At 32.3% G+C, this 24,636-nt stretch overlaps 1 protein-coding gene and 1 pseudogene across 1 annotated transcript; one reads left to right on the top strand and one right to left on the bottom strand.

The window, feature by feature from the left end:
* Nucleotides 1-1,092: 1,092 nt before the first annotated feature.
* Nucleotides 1,093-2,555, top strand: LOC136067486 (cation/H(+) antiporter 19-like). The gene is made up of 2 exons (XM_065773427.1): nt 1,093-1,403; nt 1,590-2,555. Exons 1-2 carry the CDS (start codon nt 1,098-1,100, stop codon nt 2,127-2,129), a joined length of 846 nt encoding a protein of 281 aa, XP_065629499.1. The 5' UTR covers nt 1,093-1,097; the 3' UTR covers nt 2,130-2,555.
* A 769-nt stretch (nt 2,556-3,324) lies between these two features.
* Nucleotides 3,325-7,354, bottom strand: LOC136067479 (uncharacterized; annotated as a pseudogene).
* Nucleotides 7,355-24,636: the final 17,282 nt, after the last annotated feature.

The following is a 24,636-nucleotide window of genomic DNA, read 5'->3' as shown; positions in this document are numbered from 1 at the left end:
ACGGTTACTGTAGCTCGTGTATAGATATACACAGTTTTAGACATTTTTAGAAAGACTGATGCAGTGTAGTTTTGAGCCAAAATGGGTAAAAACAACTTTTTTTTCTATTTTACATGATTTTCTATTGACTGGTGCGAATGCTCTAAGGCAATGACTATTTATAGACACGTTACCTTAAAAAAACAATAACTCCTGGTTTCGAAGAACAGACTAATAGGAGGGCGGGCTGGATTTTGTAGTTGGTGTAAAGTGAAGGGTGTGCTATACATATAAGAAGACATGCCTACCGCATGCGCATGCACCTATGTAGTAGGCTTTTTTTTTTTTCAACAAAAAAAAGAATATATAAACTTATTCAGAAATAATGCCACTCTTCTTTACTATTTAAAAATGCAAACTCCTTTTGTTCCACGAATTTGGTAAGTGGTTGTGTCCCGCACGCTTGTGCAGCACTTTTGTCATTATAATAATCATAATAACAATAATATTCAATGCGTAATTTTAAAAGAATCAAAACTCCAAAATGGATGGGTTTGTGTGTTAGTTTTGGACGAAATGGGTAAATAGCCATAAAATCCAAATTATGTAGTTACTTGTCAATAGTTTCAAACTATATTTGTTACTAGTATCTCGAGTCTAAGAGGCTCGATTTAGGGGCTATAAATCGAGTGTTTGAGAGTCGATTTTCATATTTTGATCGGGTTTGAGTTGGCATTTTTTTCACGTAGCGTCCACATGGAAATCGAGTATCTGATACTCGATTTATAACCCCATATATATGAGAACAGTAACAGCGAAAAAGAAAAAGAAATCAGAGAGAAGGAAAAAAAAAAATGCCAAAGAAGAAGAAGGAAAGAACACAGGCCGCGTGAGCTCCAGCCGTGCGGTGGCTGGGTCGGGCGACCCAAGCCGCGCGAGCCCAGGCCGCGCACGGCTGGCCTCTCGAGCCCAGGTCGCGCAGGCCGCCTATTTCTGGGTTTTTTTTTTTTCTTTTTCTTCTTCTCTGATGTACACATATATGGGTATTTGAGCTTGATCTCTGGATTCTTTCTCTCTCTCTCTCTCTCTCTCTCTCTCTCTCTCTCTACAAAGATCAGATGGTTATTGCATTTGAGGCTTATCGGCAGCTTAGCAGCGTAATTGTACGACCCATGACTGCAATCTCCGCTCTCAGTAATATTCATGAAGACATTTGCACTAGTGCAGCCCAAAAGCGAGTGGCCATAATTCTGATACCATTTCACAAGCACCAACGTTTAGATGGAGCTATGGAGTCACTGGGACACTCTTTCCATTTGGTGAACAAGCGTGTTCTCCACCATGCCCCTTGCTCTGTAGGAATTCTGGTCGACCGTGGCTTTGGAGGAACCACCCAAGTCTCAGCCAGTAATGTTTCCTACAAGGTATTCATGAATTAAAAAAATTGAAACTATCAAGAAATGATGAATTTAACCATTTAATCATTCAACACTTCCTCCAGGGAGTTTTAAGGTTTTTAAATATGAGATATTGCTAAATTTCTAATTTTCCTAAATATTTACATTATTAAAAAAATAGTAAATTTAATCTTTTAACTTTTATTCTAATAGATAGTGGTGCCCTTTTTTGGGGGACCCGATGACCGTGAAGCACTAGCTTATGGCATGAGGATGGCTGAGCACCCTGGAATATTGCTCAATGTTATCAGATTTGTTCCCTCACCTGGAAAATCACTGAAATTTGATAAGTCAGTAATAGAAGACAATGTGGATCATGAGGAGGATGAGCTGATGTTGTCAGAGTTTAAAAGCGCACACAGCGACAAGGAGAAGGAGTCAAATCTGTACGAGGAAATGTTGGTCGAAAACAAGGCTGAGGTGGTGGACGCATTAAAAGCCTTGAACAAGTACAATCTGTTCTTGGTGGGAAGAATGGTCCCAACAGTACCCTTGGTGAACAAAACCGATTGTCCAGAGTTAGGACCAGTGGGAAGCTTTTTAGCATCGTCAGAATTTTCCACCACGGCATCGGTTTTGGTGGTTCAACAGTATAATCCCTCTGCAAATCTTCATCCACTCGTGGAGGAACAAGCTTATTATGGAGAAACCTCTAGCATGCCTGATTCACCTCATGGGGTACCACCAGTGTAAACAGAGAGCTACATGAATATAAATATTCTTCCAAGAAGTTTCTCCAAAAAAAAAAATTCTTCCAAGAACACCCACTGGACATGGGTGGTGTTTTACTTTTATTGATTTGATGTTACTTAAAGGAAATGAGAGCACCCTCTATGCAGCTGTATGAAAACCATTCATGTCATGTGGGTGAGAGAATTGGATAAGTTCACAAGTCACTACTACCATAGGTGTACAGGGGTTTTAACGAGATCTACTATAATAAATGAAGCTGAGTAAGTCGTGTACAGTAATCAGTGATCTTGTATCAAAAAAAAAAAAAAATCAGTGATCTTGAGGATTTTAAAAATTTTACTTTATTAATCTTACAAACTTGTTTTTTTACCAAAAATTTATGTTCTGACTCAAATTCGAGTGAATTGGATGTAATCTGCACTACCTCAATTAAGAGGACTTTTGGAAAGGAAAGATTGAGCACAATAACTATAATAAAACCAATGCAAATGGAATAAACAGCTTAGAAGTTTAAGAAACTTGCATTAACAAAATCTCCTTCCTCCGCTTACCCAAGAAACTCTGCAAAGATTGCTCCCTCATTATCAAAAAATGAATTTGTAGGGAGTTGAACCTGGGGGCTGGGACCACTTATCTTCTACTATAGATTTTAACCAACCTTCCACATTAGAAAGTTAACAATTAAGACATTTAAGAAAGAACATATTATGATCAAAGCACTAATATTGCTCCCACAAATAATTGTATTATGTAATGAGTCTAATCACTCTACTAATAATATGATGTAACAGATGTTATCAAAGTTCCTTGAAAAATAAAAAATAAAAAAGCCTAATATTTGTCCAATTGAGATGCCTAATATATTTTAAAGAAATCTTAATATAGAGTTTTAAAGAGCAACCAATCGACAATAGAGAAATGATTCTTATTATTCAATGATCACTTGACTGGTGCCTAAAATCGTGAGAGAATTACTATTAAATTTATTCCATTAATATATTTCCCCACTTAAGAAAAATAATTTAAACTACATAATGTCAATGCCTCAGGCGAGTAATAGGATTACTACAGTGACATCAAACAAATTTGGTCATATAAACATTAAATTTCATACAAAAAAAATACAACTGTTACAAAACTCAAAGGTGAGAGATTCTATGAGGACCTCTTGCATTGTTAGCACTAGTTATTAGAATTAAAATGACTGAGAGAGAGAACCCAAAGATGGAGAAGCAAAAGCTGCTGCCTCCAGTTCATGCTTTGTCAATAGCCTGGTTGTGGGACAAAATTTTGTATTTACAGATGCAGTAGTCTCAATGGATTCTGCCTCTGCTGACCTTAAGGAAAAGTCGGTTTTATTTGCCTCTATAGTTCTGCTAATAAATTCTGATCTTGACATATAGTCCTTCATGCGACATATAAATTCCAAATGGCCCCTGGCCTAACAGAAAATAGATAGCATAATTATTATAACAAGTGGCTATTACGAGAACAAGGTAGAAAAAAAAAAGTGTTCGGGGAAAAGAAAAAAGAAAAAGTAAAGCTAGATCAAGTTAATCAGGGTAGTAAAGGAAATGTCAAAAGATCCACCATCATTGCAGATGATAGATCTAAGATTCTCAACCCTTTCCCAGTTTCTTCATCAATCTGAATTAATCTTGCATAGATTAATAATTTTCATATCCTTACCAAATGCACGATCATGATGAATAACTGTCAGCTTGATTATATGTAAAACCCCTTTATTGTGTCAAATGATAATATTCTGAATCGCAAAATCATGATTTTTCAAGGTCACAATGCTTTACTTTCTCTCAGTTTCATTCTGTACTTTTCTTCTAAATTATCTCTAATATTTTTTTTATTGATAAGTTACAGATGCACCAAGTGGATCTTGAACCCAGAACCTACAACTTTCTCCACCTAGTTCTTACAAGGGAGCAGTTCTAGTGTTGAATAATCTCAAATTAGTCAATGAACTGAGCTGATTACATATTTTTGATGTCTGAGGATAGTCATGCAAATTATTTCACAATGATCCCATATATTGCCTTCTCAAAATAGCGCTGCATTAGTAGCACCACATATGCAAACAATTTATATCCTTGAGAAGAGCGTTGTGGTTCAGTAGAATCTACCCATTTCTCTCATGGAAAAGAACTTGGGTTTGAATGCCCTTCCCCCAATTGTTATAAGCAAAAATGACAAAAAGAAAAAACCCTATTTGAAAAGATTGAAATCAAAGATCGTTTAGAAACCAAACTATATTTGTCAACATCACATGATTTACTTTTACCTGTTCTTTTGACTCATCGCTAGCTAATGGCTATATTTATACTTGGATTCTTTTTTTCAATGATTATAAAAACTATGTGTTACATCTAAAATCGATATATGTAGTAGATAGTAGATACTAACTTGAGAATGAATGTATCAAAAGAATGGACAAATTATGCATAATTGGAGAAGTCATTAGCATACCAGTCGATATTCGGGAGCTCTTCCAGGAAGTTTCAAGTAAGCCATGTTTCTGACCTCATAGTCCCATAAAAAAGATGTGTGGTGGATCCACCGGTTTTTAGTAATTGATTGAGCATTTCCACCAAACGGGGAGAGTATAGTTCAGATTAAAAAAAAAAACTAGTTTATTTGATTTAAGGCGAGTTTGTGCTTGTTCTTGCATACACGATACAACGACAAGAGCAACAAAAACTGTAGTCCTAATTTTTTGGGGTCAAGATCCTCAACAAATTAGTCAAGTGCATTAATTACTCAACTTGACTAAGCAGTAATTGAAATGGTTTTTTTTTTTTTTTAACAACTTGTACTAATATAATTTTTTTGTCTTCCTCTATATTTTTTTCATTCCCTCAACTTGAACCAATTCACTCTCTCATTGGTGCATTAATTGTTCTCCTTTGAACATAACCAAATCATCTTAAGCGACTCACCCTTATCTTTTCATCAATAGGAGACACTACATCTTAAGCAAATTTCCTCATTTCGAATCCTATCTTTCCATGTAATTCCACATATCCATTTTAACATTCTCATTTCAACTATACTTATTTTATGAATTCGTTGCCTCTTAATAGATCAACATTATATACCATAGAGCATGGTAGGTCTTATAGCATTCTTATATGTGCAGGGATGTGTGTTTGGTCTTGCATAAAAAAACCAAAAAAAAAAAAAAAACATGAAACCAGGTTCATTGTGAGACTCTGAACTTGAATCCCATTTAAGGCAAGTTAGTTTGGTATTAAAATGTGACATATCCACGCATGCAAGTGAACACACACCCCAAAAATATATAGAGGTTATTCATAATTGGGATGGATTCTTATGTAAATAGTCAGCAAGAGAATGCTACATTTGATAGCTGACTGGCACATTTGGTCTACTACTATACCAGTCCTCCCTTGAAATGAATCCAGCCAGGCCCTCTATGAAAACAACCAGTTATCCAATAAGTGCAATAGAAAAGAGAAAGTACTTCCATATCATGGAAATACGCATAAAAGAAAATGCAATTCAAGTAGTACATCCCAATAAGATCATCAGAAGAAAAGAACAATCAAATTTGAATAACCACTGGTAATATCATGAAGTCGAAGTTCTCTACCAATGGAACTGGTATTGTGAAGTGTGCAGTTACCATTTTCACGAAGGTGGAAATCCCCAATTCCTTGGAAAACTTGGTTGTACAACGCACTAGTCCAAGACATAATAGGTTGAGGATATGGTTGTAAGCCAGCAACAGCATCTTTATTGCATATGAAAGTGACAAATATTGTGTTGGGATCGACGACAACAGTACCTCTCCCAGTAAACCTTCTCACAACTGGAATCTGATCACATAACACACATTCAATTTTGAGAAGTTCTGCAGGCTTCCTAAAAAAAAAATTTCATATAACGCCTATGAGTTACTCATGTCCAATTCAAACATATGGAACCACAAGCCAAGTGAAAGAACAAATTCACTCATACATTATCAAATTAGAAAAGTGACAACTGTAAGTCTATAACTAATCATATAATTCAGAGGCTTAACTGATTTAAATGCAACTGTGCTCAGGTTTGAGCTAGATATTTCTTTATGGCCAGTTGTTCAAAACTCAGATCACATGAACTCGAATCAACTGAGTCTTAGTTCCAAACTAGATTAGGGTCAACTCCGGGGGGATCCTTTTTCATGATTCTAAAAAATTGTATATAAGATCATATACCCTCAATCTGCCCTCATTTACGATATCGTTACTCGCTACTTCTACCCTTGTCATCAGAGTCACTATGTCAACTCATAAAGTAATGCGTTAAAGTAGATTTTCAACCCAATTTTCGATCTTTCCAAGCACAATGAAATATATGCCAACACAGGTTTTGGACACCACCATTCAACCAAATTAAAAAAAAAAAGGGCAGCCTAAAAGGGACCCAAATGGTAAGGGGCCAAGGTTGTAAACAATAGTGCATTTTAACCTTCAATAGTCCATGAATTTCTAGAATAAACTAAGCCCAATCCATGCAATGACTTTTATTTCTAAACTTTTACACATGAAGTTCTCAACTTTGTACAGTCACAGCATCATTAGTCAAAGCATGTGACTCAAATGCCGCAAGCTCAAGCTAATAAGTAATTCAACTCAATTACTGTGCTTTTAAGCAAGAAGAAGAAGAAGAAGAAGAAGTTACCCTGAAACACCCAGACAATAGTAGGTCGATTGGTTCCTTGGTTAATGATGCACCAATTGACTAGGATTTGCCATTTTGCCAAACCAGACCCAGACTCTTACAACTTCCTATCTCTCTCTGTTTCTCACTTGATTTGTTTCTTTAAACTTACTTTTAGTAAAATTGAATTTTTAGTCACCCAACTGATCGCCGCGTCAGAAAATTATAGGTCCCACTCAGGTTGGTGGACTGGATGGGGTTGTGGTGCTAACGGATCTTTTAATTTTAGGGCAAAAGTTACCCTCAACATTAGGAAAACAAAATTAGGCACGAGTTTTTTACTTGTTTTTGTTTTGTCCTCATTTAAAAAATAAAATAAAAATAAAAACCTTAAAATTTTATTCAAAGTGGACAAATTTACAGTAAAAACAGGCCAAATCTGAGTAGACAAATTTCATTTCATTTTAAGACATTATTCATATTATCACAAAATTACAACCGTTGAATACACATATTGGCACATTCATCATACCATATAGGTCAGCCATATGTTGTGACGAGAAGAGATAAAAAATTAATAAAATTTTAAAAAATCAATCAGCACAGCATTAGCCAGGAGATTGATACTTGGGCAACTTCTTCATATCACTTTGACTCCCCTGAGCTGATTAATTTGTGAAGTCATCTCCTCCTCTCGCAATCAGCTCATCTTTTCCTAATTCTCCAATTCTTTCTTTAACTGACAAATTAGAATCCTCAAATTAAAATTAGCATCCACATCTATTTTTCTATTGATAGTATTTTTAATTTAGTTGATAACCTTTTGTAGTAAACATTTAGTTTTTTTTTTTTTTTTTCCTACTCTCTGTTTTTCTAATCTCAATCTCCATGTGCGAATTTTTGCAATTTTTTTTGTTTGGTTTAATTTTCGGGCTTACCCTTTACACTTTACACTTTACACTTATCCAAGTGTTTCAAGACTTGTGGTGGATTGCGTAGAGTTGGCTGTGGTGAAATTTTCATTTGATTAAAACTAGTTTTGAGTATGCTATACAACTATTTGATAAAATGCCTAAGAGAGATATGACCAGTGTTCTAATGGGTTTTCATTGTTTGGTAGGATTTTAGATGGGTTTGCAATTACTTGAAAATAATGTTCATGGCTGGGATTATGTGTGCTTGATTGTTTCATATAAGCTAATTGAAATTACAAATTTGAACGTGGCATTACTATTCTCATTGGATTCACTTGTGTAGGCATTGCCCAGGAGTAGGATTTAGCCCGGCTTTTATGTTGTTTCTTAACATCATTATTTTCTGCAATTTTTTGGTTTAATTTAATTCTTGGGTTGGTTTAATTCTTGTTTGTTCGATTTTCTAAGTATTCTATAGAGCTATTGCTTTTGAGTATGCCATAGAGCTGTTTGATTAAATGCTTGAGAGAGATATGACTTACTGTGTTAGATGAAATACTTTTACAGTGAGCTAATTTTAATTGAAATTGATTGTTAGAGGCTTGTTGTGGGGCACTGAGTGGAATATATTTCGATTTAAGCTCTATTAGGTGGATGATAAATGCTTAGAATTACCACGCCCAGCTAGAGCACCAGTTGCTGCTCGTACTTGAGAATTAGTTAAATGTGCTTTGCTCTGTTACTTTGAGGCTTTTGATATCAACTGCTGCCCACCTTTCTTGCACGTTGGCTATGAACCTATTTTTTTTTTATTGATTGTGGCTTACACCTTATCATATAGCTACTGAATTCATATTCAATGTTCATCTAATCAGGTAGTGACTAGTGCCAACTTTTGTCATACTAACATTCCTATTTATTGATGTCCTTTGTCTGCTTTCATGTGACATTTATATATCCCACTGTTGTATTCATGTGTGCTTTGGTGAGCTTAATTGACTTGTCCTTTTATTGCATTCAAGTTTTTTTTCTCTCCCACTATTCTTTTTTTTTTCTCTCTCTCTCTCCAGCTCTTATATTAATGTTCTTGTTAATTTTGTGTTGTAGTCATGGATGGATGTCCACTGTCACTCCCTGGAAATTCACATTCTATGCCAAATGCTCAAGCTCCTCAATCCCAATATGATTCTATTGAGGCTGATGGCCAATTTGCAATTGTTAATGTTCCAATTGAATTAGAGGATGACGAGGATGATGAAGATTACAATTTAAGTGATTTTTTTTGAATCTGATGATGATATAAATGAAGATTTTGGTATGGAGGATGATGGAATAAATTGAGCAATTGGGGGCAAGCAACTTGAGGGAGTTTGGAATGGTGAAGAAGACTTAGACCATGGGGACAGTAATGAGTTAAGGAGTGTAGAAAGGTGTCATCTGATGATGAAAGGGATTAAAGGCCTAGGTTCCTTAAGTTTAACCAACTCACTAGCATGAAAAATGTACAGCTAATGAAGGATCTCAAATTTGCATCACATGTAGTCTTCAAGGAGGCACTCATTTGATATTTAAATTCATGGAAAATTGAGATCCTTTTAAGAATACTGATGGAGTCAATATACTTTTGTTTTTCAATATTGTTGGAAAAGTGTAATTATTGATTCATTGAGTGCTATTTTTTGGCAAACAATGTACCATTTGTAAGCACTCATTGATATTTCAATTCATGGTAAATTAAGACATATTCATTTTTTGGTGTTTAGGGTATGATAATAGTACATTACAAATTTGAATTACTATGATGACAAGATTTATTTTTATTTTTTTATGAGGATGTAAAAAATTGAATTTTTTTTAATAAAGAAATTGAAGAGGCTTAAAGTTATTGTATAAAGTTCAATTCAGATAAAGACTTCCTTATCCCTCATTACAATGCAAAAACAAAAGATGCACCTAAGAATAATCCCATTTAAGGCAAAAATTAAGCCAAATTGAGAACTACATGAACTTTTTCCTTTGTCATAGTTACAACAATATCTTGTTAATCAATAAACACTATCAAAAAAATTAATCAAATTGGGTAAGAAGGTGTGGAAGCAGAATACTAGTTCCATTCTTATTATGTCAGAAACCATTTTTTTAGTACTCATACATAAATAGTCACTTCAAGTGACATCCAACATTAACACTCAGTGACTCAGACTTAAACAAAATCCTCTTATGCTTTGCAACCTTGTTCTTTTTGCTACCACTAAGCTTTGGCCTTTCCCTTGTCCTTGCTTCCACTAGCGTTGTTCTTTTCTGTACAAATTTGACTTGATTGCTGAGTATCCATACATGATTGCCAAGTACCCTATATAATAATACAACCACAATATCAATGCATTATTTATTTTGAGGGAGTGATAGTGGACATTCATCCATGACTGCAACATAAAATTAACAAGAAGATCAATGGAAACAGCTTAATGAAAAAAAAAAAAGGAAAAAAAAAAAGAACACTTTGAGGGATGAGAGAGGGTTTGAAGAGATGCAGAGAAAGACGAAATAAGGAAATAAGGAGGAAATAACTAATAAGGAACATTCTGGAGTGGAGTGTGAAGGAAGGGAAAAAGATGAAAAAAAAAAAAAAAAGGAGTAAGGGCACATGTGTGGAAGAAGTGGCAAGAAAAAAGAGGAAATGAGGAAATAAAGAAAAAAAAATTAAGGCTACGTGTGTGGAAGAGAAAAAAAGAAGAAATATGGATAAAAAAAAAAATAAAATAAGGAAAACATAAAATAAAGAATAAGAAATTAAATATGAGAAATACTATCACAATATTTTCATAATATTTTCACAATAAATCTTAAGTGGTAAGTTATTATTAGTTAATATTTGTGAGAAAAATAATCTATTTAGAAAGAGAAAAAAATAATTGTAATAGTACGTTCAAATTAAAATCAGTATAAGTGATCACAATACTTCACAATAAATTTTAAGTGATAGGTTATTATTAGCTAATATTGGTGAGAAAAAAATAATTTCACAACATTGATTTAAGTATGAAATAAACTCTCTTATATATATTGTCTTTTTGATAATTTACCTTTCAAAACTGTCACTTTTATAAGTGCTAGTCAGACACTCAGTTTTTTGAAAAAACACTTTTTCATTATGCACTTTTTGAAAACTCCACTGTTTCATTATGCACTTTTTCAAAAAATTTGACATTTACCAGTTTAACCATCCAATTGTTGAGCATATTTTGGCCTAAATGCCAAATAGCTTTTACATTAGCATTTGACCAGTCCACTGCTGATGCTCTAAAGAAAGCTAAATTGAAGTTGCAAAGTCAAGAAAAAGAAAAGGGTATTGTCACAGTGTGAGCATAATAAGAACAAAAAAAGTGTTGGTGAGGGCAAAGAAAACATAAGACTTTTTTAGTTTCGAGACATACAAGGGAATGAAAAATAAGATCTTCTCTAGGGAGATGCCTTTTGGGGGGAAGTGCAACAACCACTGAAAGTTTTTTTTTTTTTTGGATAGTAACAACCGCTGAAAGTTTTATATACAAAATGAATGAAGATATAAGTTCACATAAATTTCTTGAAAGATATATTATTATATTTGAGGTGGGTCTTAAGTTAGGCATAAATTAAGAAGAGCTATTGTAATTGATTTTATAATTGTGGAATGATTGGCTTTCATAAAGTCAAAGCCCATTAAGCTTTTAAAAGTTAAAACAAACTGATTTTTTATGGAGACACACTAGCCTAAAGCACAGGCGCAGTAGAACATGCAGAGGAAACAAGTTGTCTTTAAAAACGGTGGATGTGTTCAACATACTTCATAATATGATCCCAAGTTGAGAAATAAAATATATTTTAATAGAGATATTTTAATATTTCAAAATATATGCATATTTCAGGAAAAATACGTAAATATCATATTAAAATTTCATTAGAAGGATATTTTGTTTAATGACTATTATCATACTCTAATAACATAAACATGACATCATAAAAATTCTATGATATTTTCATAAGCCAACCAAATATTAAAGTGATATCATAAATATCTTATGCTAACTCCAAAGCATTTAATAAATAAAAACTATAATTAAGCAAACAAACAACTTATTATACTACATAATAAACATCAATAATATCGAATAAATTAAAATTCTTTTATATATCCTGAGTGCGATTGCCTCCAGATTAAAAAGTTAACTTATTTTTGTTACTATTCATGAGCTCTACTACATTTTTTGTATTATTCATGGGTCTCACTATACTATTCCAGCTAACTTTTACCTTTATCTACAGTACTTTCAGTAAAAAGTTTTCAATTTCAACAAAATAAGCAAATCCCAAACAAACCCCTGTGTTGTTCTTTTCTCCTTAATTACTCTTTACTTTACGTGAAAAAGTGTAATGAATATTTATGTGCAATTTTAAATTTTCTCTTTTCATGAATTGGTTACTTCAACTAATTTCTATGATAATTATGTTATAGCCTAAATTGTTCATACCTATGAGATTAAATAAAAAATTATCTCATTAATTTTGTTTTACTTTAATTTAACAAAAATCTCTTCATATTATCATGACATTGCTCGAAAGTTTGAAAGGTTTTCTCTAAATTAGTTTGAAGGGAAACTTTTTCACTATAACCTTAAAAAACTAACGTTCAAATCACGTGAGAAGCACACAAAAATTACAAAGGTGAATAAGCTCAGTTGGGAGGGAAAGAAAAAGCCAAGTTCAGAGAGAGGAAGACAATAGATTATGGAACCAGAATCTTGAACTGCCGTGATAGCCTTCTCTCTGGTGCCAGAGTTTTTGTCCTGCAATCACCTTGCCACTGGTACGCTCTTTTTTCTTCTTCTTTTTTCCTACTCTCTATTTTTCTAATCACAATCTCCATGTGTGAATTTTTGCAATTTTTTTTGTTTGGTTTAATTTTCGGGCTTACCCTTTACACTTAACACTTATCCAAGTGTTTCAATAAATAAAATAAAATAAAGAAATAAAAAAACACTTATCCAAGTGTTTCAAGACTTGTGGTGGATTGCGTAGAGTTGGCTGTGGTGAAATTTTCATTTGATTAAAACTATTTTTGAGTATGCTATACAACTGTTTGATAAAATGCCTACGAGAGATATGACCATTGTTCTAATGGGTTTTCATTGTTTGGTAGGATTTTAGATGGGTTTGCAATTACTNTACTCCTTTTTTTTTTTTTTTTCATCTTTTTCCCTTCCACTTCACACTCCACTCCAGAATGTTCCTTATTAGTTATTTCCTCCTTATTTCCTTATTTCGTCTTTCTCTGCATCTCTTCAAACCCCTCTCTCATCCCTCAAAGTCCCTGCATCTCTTTTTTTTTTTTTTTTTTTTGACTGTTTGAAAGCTAATGATGGTGATGAAGAAGATGAAGATGATGATGATGATGATGAAGAAGTCTCTGCATCTTTGCATCTCTTTTTTTGTCTTTTTTCTTTATTTCCTTATTTCGTCTTTCCTACTTTATTCTTTTTTTTTTTCACACTCCAAAGAAGATGATGATGATGAAGATGAAGATGATTGAAACATAAGGATTTTGGGATTTTGGGTTTTTTTTTTTTTCCTGTAGATTTTGGGTTTGATTTTGAGTTGATTTTGTTTTGGGTTGATTTTGAGTTGGGTTTGGGATGGGTTTTCCAATGGGGTTTGAGTTGATTTTAAGTTGTTTTGTGTTGATTTTGAGTTATTTTTGGTTTGGTTTTGTTGATTTTGTGTTTGGATTATCAAATGTTGAAATGGGTTTTGCTGATTTTGTTGATTGTGGTGGTAAAGCGGTGAGGGTGGTGCTGTGTTTGTAGCAGCACGATGAGAGGAATGAGGGACAAGCATGAGAATTGAGGACTTTTCATCAAGGGTAATTTGGTAATTGAAGGAAGAGCCAACGGATGGTTCAAAATGCCCATTGGACTTTTTTTTTGTGGACCTCTAGAGCTCTATAATGGTTTGCACATTCTCAGCATTGGTTCAAAATGCAATTTTTTCTAAAAAGTTGCGTTTTGTGCTAAACCAAATGCGCTTCCAGCTCCAGCTTTTTTCAAAATGTTCATTTCAGTTCCTAAAAGCCGAAACAAACGGACACTAAGTCAAAATAGAAATTTAAGGCAATTTTTCCAAAATTTATATCTTGACTCAATTTTCTTCAAAAAGCCTTTTTTTTTTTTTTTTCTTTTTTATATAGTTCCACGTTAACGACTTTTTCTTCGAGAACAAGGCCTTTTTGACTTTGATGGCCAAGGTCTTGACTTGCAAGAGTGATATAGTGACAGGCGGTAAAAAAAATCAAAGTATACACTTTTTTCCTTGCTCCATCATCCTAAGTCCTAAGGTATATGTCTTAACTAGTTGCTAATTCGTGTTATGTATGGGAATTATTTATTTATGAGATATTTTAAATTAATTAAAAAATTATACCATTACATGATTTGCTCTTGTATGTTTGAACGTGTAATGACTTACAAAAAAAATTGTCAGTTTCAAATACTACAAAAAAATAACTCAAAAATTCAAATATTAAAATTTCTGAAAGACCAAAAAATATTAAAGAATAAGATAATTCATTGCTTAGAAATTATTGAAACAAAACAAAATATATATGACTAAACAATAAAGAAATATAAGAGAAAGATGGATTATATTGAAAAGAATAATCCATGGTTATAACTATTGAAATGAATTAAAAGATTTAGAGCCTACAAATTATAAATAATATGTGTGTGTGTGTGTGTGAGACTACACAAATTTAGATGTTAAAATTTTCAAAATGCCAAAAAAGATATACAATCAAAGAATAAGTTATTGAAATAATTCAAAAAATATATGACTATTCAAAAGAGAAATATAAGAAAAAGAAAAAAGTACACGAACCCATAAAGTAATAAGTTTTAAATTTAAATGGGTCTAAACTTTAAAAGAACCTTATCAGCATGTGGCTCATGCTAAAAAATGTTGAGCAAGAGCCATGTTGAAATAATGAAAACCATACCTCCTCTAAATATATCGTATGTAAGTTTTTTACCCAAGAAATTAACATATTTTCATATGGTGAGGTGAAGAAAAGACATATGCAATAGCAGCAACCTTAAGCAAAATTTATACACATTCACTTTTATTGGTACAATAATTTGAAAACAATTTTAAGGCTGTGTTTGGTTGCCGTAAAACGTTTTCCGGAAAATAAATATTTTCCGGAAATGCTATTTTCCGGACAATGAAAATATTTTCAAGTGTTTAGTTGTATTATGAAAATTGTTGTAGAAAATATTTTTATGTGTTTGGTTGTATTCTAAAAATGCTATTTTTCGGAAAATTTTCACATTTTCTCGGTTATTTTCTCAGCATCCAAACAAATTTTATTACCAAAAATTTCAAAATCACTGCAAACGCAATCAAAAGCAGAAACAAAACCAAAGAAAAAAAATATATCAAATCCGGTCAGAGGCGATGGGTTCTGGGTTCGCATCGAAGACGATCGACGGTGCGACTCGATGGGTTCTGGGTTCTGGGTTCGCCGATGCGACTCGCCGGTGCGAAGGCGATGGGTTCTGGGTTCGTGGTGAGATCGACGATGACGATGGGTTCTGGGTTCTCATCGAAGACGATCGACAGTGCGACTCGATGGGTTCTGGGTTCGCCGGTGCGACTTGCCGATGCAAAGGCGATGGGTTCTGGGTTCGTGGTGAGATCGACGATGACGATGGGTTCTGGGTTCGTGGCTAGATCGATGGTGCGCCTCGATGGTTTCTGGGGTCGGGGTTCGCCGTTCGTGGCGAGATCGGCGCAGTGCTCAGGGTTCGCCGGCGACGTCTCTGGCTTGATCTGGTGCTGGGTTCTTCCTCTTGCTCTCTCTCTCTCTCTCTCTCTCTCTCTCTCTCCGGAAACAATTTGAAGTGAAAATAGGGATGGAAAATGATTTCCGCCTGGGGAGGTCTATTTTATGGTCAAAGGTGAATTCATTTTTAGTTGACCGAATTTTCCTAATCAACCAAACACTCAAATTTTACAGAAATGGTTTTTCGGAAGTACTTTGAAGTCAAAACAAACACAGCCTAAAATACCCAAATGTAAGAGACACATTGATCACTTCTACTCAGTGATGAAGAGTTAGAAGAGGAATAGAGATATTGAAGAAAAGGGTACAATGCGTGTGATATATATATATATATATATATGGAGAGAGAGAGAGAGAGAGAGAGAGAGAGAGAGAGAGAGAGAGAGAGAGAGAGAGAGAGAGAGAGAGTCTCTCTCTCTCTCTCTCTCTCTCTCTCTCTCTCTCTCTCTCTCTCTCTCTCTCTCTCTCTTTCCGGAAACAATTTGAAGTGAAAATAGGGACGGAAAATGATTTCCGCCTGGGGAGGTCTATTTTACGGTCAAAGGTGAATTCATTTTCAGTTGACCGAATTTTCCTAATCAGCCAAACACTCAAATTTTACGGAAATGGTTTTCCGGAAGTACTTTGAAGTCAAAACAAACACAGCCTTATTCAAATCTTGCTTAATTTTGAATTACTCAATAGGTTTCAATTAAGTCAATAGACAAAGAGTCCGTTTGAATACAGCTGAAAACAGAAAATTGAAAACTGAAAACACTATAAAAAAATAATTCCTAAATATGTGAATAATGCCGTGAGACCCATTTTTAATGAAAAATTGTTGAAAAAAGAGGTTTGTGGGTACACTCCCACGTGAAATGCACACATCAATAATAATAATAATAATAATAATAATAAATAAATAAATAAATAAAGAGGAAAACGCATGATCTAGTTTACTTTTCCGGCTCAATCTAGTTTTACTTTACTTTTCTCGCATGATCTAGTTTAATTGTAATTTAATTTCTTGCTCAATTAAGCGTAATTGATCTAGTTGAAGTTTAATTGTTGCTCAATATAGAACAATCACTTTATCTATTATCCAAAATACTTATTCAAATCTTGCTTAATTTTGAATTACTCAATAGGTTCCAGTTAAGTCAATAGACAAAGGATCCATTTGGACACCCCTGAAAGCTAGAAATTGAAAATTGAAAATTGAAAATATTATAGCAAAATAATTCTTAAATGTGTAAATAGTTTCGTAAGACCCATTTTTAATAAAAAAAATTGCTGAAAAAAGAGATTTGTGGGTCTCATGAATAGTGCACAGGACTCACTAAACAGTGCCACTCCAATGAAAATTTGGATTGCCAAAGAGGTGGTGGGTCCCGTGTACAGTGCACGGGACCCATTAACAAACACTCCTACGTGAAATGCGCATATCAATAATAAAAAAATAAAAAGAGGAAAACGCAAACGCAGCACTGTGGATGCCAATCCAAACGCATACAAAGTGTCACGCCCCTACTGATCATTGACATGATATTGTCTGCTTTGGTAATAAGGACTTCACAGTTTTGTTTCTCCCTTGTGACACCAAGCCTCAAGGGAAAAGGCCTCATGCCAATGAAGAGTTGGAGTTTGACATAAAATTTCTTATCTTCAAATAAGGGACCTAGATTTAAATTTCTCTTACACCAAAGATAAATTCATTGGTGCTATAGATGATGATAAACAGAAACCATTATAGAATAGATACCATAAATTTAAAATATTATTGTATTTGTCATAAAAATGCCGAATCACTCATTGGTTAAATTCATTTTAATTGAGGTAATTCTAAACCCATCTAAAGTGGATTATCGATTTCTAGAAAATCTTCAACAAAAGTGTAATTATATTTCTCGAAGAAATTTATTGTAAAACAATAGTAATTAATGTTCAAATTTTTGTACTAATAAAAAGAGATATAGTTTCTTTGGATGGAATTATTTCAAAAAGTTTCTCCAAAAAAAAAAAAAGGAATTATTTCAGAGAGAGACAGAGTAGATTTGGATTTAAACTTTTAGTTTAAACAATTTGATTAAATAATCAAAACATTGAAATTAAATTCATAAATGTATTTAAATTTTATTAATACATAAATTTGAAATAATGATGTGTAACATGTTATTAATGTTTTTGTGAGGCAAAAAATTTAAGGTTAAAAAATTATTATTTTTTCTTAAAATTCATATCAAGCAAATTATATTGTTAACTTTTTTCTATCTCTCAATGTTAAGCCCTCAAATTTAATAACTTTTTTTATTAACTTGCTAAAGAGACTTCAAAAGACCCCAATAACAAAAATTAATAATAAAAAATTTTGAAATTTTAAGTTGAGAATGACTTGATTTTGTAAAAGTTAGTCAATTGCAATATAAATTACCCGGTGCACAAGACTCATTTACACTTCGTTTGTTTCACTATAAAATATTTTACATTTGAAAACATTTTCAATAAAATATTTTTAGGTTTTTGGTTTGACATGTAAAATTTTTCAATTACAAACCACCAAAATTGGCAGCTTAGTCACTAGATCCATCGATGGTGGCCATAGTCGATGATATGGTGACCAAATCGTCTGCACCAACTGCCGAACTGCCAGTTTCGACAATCAGATTGACGACCCAACCACTAAATAAGAGAGTAGAACTATTGTATATTTTTGTCAAATGTTTTACAAATTTTTTAAAAGATAAAACATTTTATAAATAATTTGACGTCAACGAAAAATATTTTTAAATTTGATTAAATTTTACAATGAAATAAATACCATAAAATGCTTAAAATATTTTACAACAAAATATTTTATAGCAAAACAAATCCCGGTTAACAAAAATTGATCTTTTAGGGTCTGTTTGTTTGGACAGATGGAAACATAGAAGGATATAAAAAATTTAGTTTTCTCTCAGATGTGTTTGGTTGGAAGGGGAGAATGGAAAATTGGAAAGATGAAAAATGATAGAAAAAGTAGATTGTATAAATTTATTCTCATGTCCCTAATAGATAATTTTAAAAAATATATATCTTATTAGAAAAAAAAATACACAAAGTTGAGTTAATTATATTGTTGTGGGGGAGGATCAGATGTGGATGAGTAATTCTATCAACCCATCTATTTTCTCCCAATTTTCTCTCCATTTTGGAGGGATCCATTTTGGAGGGATTAAATTTTGATGGACCCGAAGAGAAAATTGCACAATCTCATCATTTTCTCCCCCTCTCCTCTCCCAATTAAACATACTTAGTTTTAGTTTTGTCTCCTATATTCTCTCATTCATTTTTGGTCTCCCATTTTTCACCCACAATCAAACGGACTCTTAACATGCGTTTAGATTGAGATGAAAAATTAAAATTATTTTACTATTCAGCTTATTTTTGCTATTATTCATGAGCTCCACTTTATACTATTCATCAATTTTATTATACTATTTCAACTAATTTTTACTTTTATTTACAATACTTTCAACAATAATTTTTAATTCAACAAGAAAAGCGGTGTCTAATCATATCTTTACTATTTGTTCTTTCCTCCACCCAATTTCTAAGTTGCTTCTTGTGCTGCATCCCATAGCAGCCAAAACAAAACAAAAACAAAAGTTAAGGTGAAGAGCGGTGGCCCAGGCAGTGACACATGTATGTACCTGCATGTGATGGTGTAATAATAGATTTTTTTTTTTTTTGAGAAAGGATGGTATAATAATAGATAAAGACAAAGACTGGGGTCAAGTGGGAGATTTCGTGCCTGGATTGAGTTGATTTGTCTTTTTATCTTTTGTCTATTCACCTGTCTTTAATTGATTGACTTTCAAAGACTATTGACTGGCGTAAATTTCTCCACCCCATTATACCAATCCAAAGACTTGACTTTGTTCGCCGCCGCACGCCCACCTTTTACTACAGACTACAACTACGACCACAGTTTATTCCTCTATTTCTATCGCTTTGCGTGCCCCACGACAGCTCAATAACTCATTCCTTTCTATTATAATCCTTTTTTTTTTAATTTGTTTTCATTCTTTTGGGATTCTAGATGGAATTATCACCAGAATAATTCTAATATCACACTTTTATACACATTTTATTACAACAATCTTAATTGATTGATTGTGAGTAATGAGAAAAAGATATTTATGAGTCTATGTTATATTGACAAAGTACTAGTCACACTCTGTTAATTGTTTTATTAAATGGTACACACAAACTACTAGTCACACTCTGTTAATTGTTTTATTAAATGGTACACACAGCTAAAATCGTGTTTTTTAAACACAAAACAAGATTTTAGTTGTAATAAATGAGAAATTAATCATGTTTTCAAAATACAATTTTTTAACAAAAAAAAAAAAATTCAAAATACAGTCAATGCGTACAGCGCAATAATTATTAGTAATAATGGCTAACGAATTGTTTTATATTAGCTTTTTTTCTTTGGGGATTCCGGATTCTCATCACCTTTTTAGGATTAGAGGATTTTAAGAGGATGAAAAATGAAGAAAATGTGGAAATCCTCTACTATTGGGTAGGAAAAGGAAGAGAAAAAAAATGTGAAAATTAAAGTGGCGTGGAAAGAATTTTGTCACCCTATCCTATGTTTCCCAATATTCATTTTATACATAAAGCAAGTCTAGGTTGATGAGATAAATCATAAATTTACCTCTTATTCTCCAAACATTCAACATTACATTTATATATTTATATATATTTTTTAAGTCATCTTTAACGTATCCCACTAATTTCTAATATCACTTTTTACTTATTCCAAACATGACAAATAGTTTCCACGTAATTATTATTATTTATGATACTTAACAAGGGTATAATAATAAAATAAAACACCCAACAACAAAAAAATTTAATTAATATATATTATATATTGTCTTACTTTTTCTTCTCAAAGTAAAGGAAATTTACATCAATTTTCCATTTTCTCACTTTCTTGGGCCATATATTTATCAAATCAATAATTATTTTATGTATCCAACAACTTCATCTTTTTTCTCACATTATTTCGGTTACACACAAGGACTACCAAACACATACCAATAAAATTTCTTGAGATATCACGTACCATAAAATTTGGTATCTTTAATTTGAATGCTCCAATCCAACTTTTCTATTTTGAGACCTCCTAATTTGTTAAAATGGACTTCATCTAGGGAGACCAAACTTCCAAAGTGAAACTTCATTCAATAATACTAACGTTTTTCATTTTGATTTATTATTCACCATCAAGCTATATAAATAGATTGTAAGATTAACCTAGCATTTAAAATTAAAAGAAACCTAATTTTTATCTACTGCAAATAGATAAGATATATTTATATTCTAACCTAATCATTAATTTGTCCTTGTCCTCTCTCTCTCTCTCTCTCTCTCTCTCTCCTCTCTCTCTCTCTCTCTNTTACATCAATTTTCCATTTTCTCACTTTCTTGGGCCATATATTTATCAAATCAATAATTATTTTATGTATCCAACAACTTCATCTTTTTTCTCACATTATTTCGGTTACACACAAGGACTACCAAACACATACCAATAAAATTTCTTGAGATATCACGTACCATAAAATTTGGTATCTTTAATTTGAATGCTCCAATCCAACTTTTCTATTTTTCCCCTTCTTTTTCCACATTTTCGGTCCTTTTTCTTTTTAGCTGTATCTAACAATGGGGAGTTTAAAGAGGATGAAAAATGAAGAAAATGTGAAAATCCTCTACTATCGGGTAGGAAAAGGAAGATAAAAAATGTGAAGGTTAAAGTGGTGTGGAAGGAATTTTTTCACCCTATCCTATGTTTCCCAATATTCCTTTTATACATAAAGCAAGTCTAGGTTGATGAGATAAATCATAAATTTACCTCTTATTCTCCAAACATTCAACATTACATTTATATACATACATACATATATATATATATATATTAACTCATTTTTACGTATCTCACCAATGTCTAATATCACTCTTTACTTGTTCCAACATGACAAATAGTTTCCACGTTTTATTATTATTATTATTATTATTATTATTATTATTATTATTTATGATACTTAACAAGGGTATAATAATAAAATAAAACACCCAACAAAAATAAATAAATAATACATATTATATATTGTCTTACTTTTTCTTCTCAAAGTAAATGAAATTTATATCAATTTTCCATTTTCTCACTTTTCTAAGCCATATATTTATCAAATCAATAATTATTCTATGTATCCGATAACTTCATCTTTCTCTCACATTATATCGGTTACACGAGGACTACCAAACACATACCAATAAAATTTCTTGAGATATCACGTACCATAAAATTTGGTATCTTTAATTTGAATGCTCCAATCCAACTTTTCTATTTCCCCCTTCTTTTTCCACATTTTCAGTCCTTTTTCCTTTTAGCTGTATCTAACAATGGGGAGCTTTAGACTTACTATCGGGTCTTAGCAGCGAATATTGTCTTTTCTTGAAACATGTTTTTGTTTGGAGGTTGGCTCTGTTGCAAACTCGAATGATATTTTTTGTGAGCTTTCATATATAGAAGTTGGACTCGAGAAGAACCAATTTTGTGAGGGATAAATGTGTTTACTTAATAGTAGTATTTTAGGTATGGATGTAATTTTTATTGACATGTTTTTGAAGACTCTCTCTCTCTCTCTCTCTCTCTCTCCATTATATTATTATTCCTAGTTTGTAGCCTTCCTTCTTTTTGAATAACTAGTACTATACCAATTCCTCTCCTCCAAAAATTGATGCATTATATTATTATTCCTAGTCTATAGCCTTCCTTCTTTTTGAATAACTATAGTACCATACAAATATTTCTCCTCCAAAAATGATAATTAGTCAAAGAAATTTCATTCTTTTCTAGTTTTTGGGTGTTTATGTTCAACAAATCACTTGGGTATTGACTACTTTGGCCTTTGAGACATCCTAATTGGATAAGTTATACGAATCTTCAACTTGGTCACAATCCTAACCACCCAATAGTTGATTAGGACTCATTTGGCCATTAATTGGTACATAGCCGTTCGATTCAATTGTGCGAATCTTCAACTCAATTAGGATTTACGTTTCTTGTAAGTTGATCATGGTGAATGTTCAATGTGAAAACATCTCTCACATCTACTTAAGCATGTGTTATTGCCAAAATCTAACAATGCTAAGCTTGGTTTCAAGCTGCTCAAAGCTTGAATTGTCCATAACGTGGCTTTGATACCAATTGTTATGGACCCAATTTTTTATGTGTTGCTTCAAGGGAACCAAGAGCTCCTCATTTGTTAAAATTGACTTCTTCGAGGGAGTTTACTGTTTAGACCTCCAAGGTGAAACTTCACTCAATAATAATATTTTTCGGCTTGATTTATTATTTAACATCAATCCGTATAAATTGATGGCTTTATAAGATAAACTTATCATTTAAATTCAAAAGAAACATAATCTTTGTTTACTACATATGGATAATATTTATTTAAAGACTAATCTAAAAATTTATCTCACCCTTATCTATTTACCCAAACTAATAACAAAAATACAATTCTAAAATGATTATAAATAATAATAATAATAATAAAAAGTCATAGGATAAAAGCCACATAATACTTTCATTTAATTAAGTTTGCCTCATTTTTTTGTGAAAATTTATCCTCACAATGCTCAAAATAGATCAATTATCACATGCATTGATACAATGATGAATTGTTAAGAAAAATTAGTTCTTACCGAAGATATGGAGAAATTGAAGGCTTCTTAGATGCAAGAAACTAAGGAAGATTCATCAATAAGGCGGTGCACAGAAGTTGAAACTAACTTCAGCTGTTAAAATATCACATCTTGGGTCCAGTTAACTTAGAGTATTTGTTAATAGAACATTTTAGAAAAGTGTTAATATCAATTTCATGAGAAATAAAAAAAATATCAAAAAAACAATTGTTTTTTTTTTCTTTTTCTATACCAATGTCCTTAAAACATCTGTTAAATTTTCTCTAAAATCTTTGATCTAAAGTGAACATTAACTATATTTGCATTTTCTTCCTTTGATTAAATAAAATGATGTCCATATTCCCTCCGCTACTTACTATTATTATTAGCAAATATAATATTTTTTGTTTTTTTCTGGTACAAATTTTCTATCTGCTTAAGAGATTGTCCTGTGATTCAGTGCTTTTACCTGACTCTTTATCTTTTGACCGGTTTTGAAGATTAATTTGTCCATTATTCAGTTTACTTGGAAGAATTCAATCATCATATTAACAGAAACTTTGGAAAAAATTGGCCTTTGCTTTTTTTTTTTTTTTTTTTAAATCAAGTATTTTGCTATCTTTCTCAAACTAATTAGGAAAATATCCTTCTTTTGAAAATCGATTTTCTTAAAATTGAGTTAAGCCTTATAGTGGCGTTTTTAAGAAGCCTATAATGACTTTTTAAGAACTTATAGTGGCATTTTGTAACTCAATTTCATGTAACTCGATTTCCATAAAATCAAGTTATAGGTAAAAAAAAGAAGAAAAAAAATTGCATGTAACTCAACTTCATGAATATTGAGTTACAAAACGTCACTATAGACTCCTTAAAATACCACTATAGGGCTTCAGGAATTTTTTTTATTTTTTATAACTTGATTTTGAGAAAATCGAGTTTCAAAAGATGAGCATTTCCCTAATTAGTTTGGAAAAATGGACAAAATGCTGATTTTTTTTTTAAAAGGGTCATTTGCCCATTTTCTCTGAGAAACTTTTGATAAGCCAATTAAGATGATGGTGGTCATAAAGAATTTCAACATTTGAACCACATACAAACGAATACACACGCCAGGATCAAAGAGAAATGAGTTTGGTCCTTGGGGGTATTAGACTATTAGTCCGCAATAATGTCAGGTGTAAAAAAACAACAAAAGGAAAGAAAGTATATTAGTAAAATACCTAGCCAACTAGCACGTCCGTGTGTTTTTGTGATTACTTTGTCATTCATAAAATGATAAGTAATGTTAAAAGACATAATAAATTTTATAAATATTTTTACA

Source organism: Quercus suber, unplaced genomic scaffold, assembly GCF_002906115.3.
Source record: "Quercus suber isolate HL8 unplaced genomic scaffold, Cork oak 2.0 scaffold_74, whole genome shotgun sequence".
NCBI classification, from domain to species: domain Eukaryota; kingdom Viridiplantae; phylum Streptophyta; class Magnoliopsida; order Fagales; family Fagaceae; genus Quercus; species Quercus suber.
Note: the sequence above shows the minus strand (reverse complement) of the source record. Positions and strands in the feature narration are given on the sequence as shown.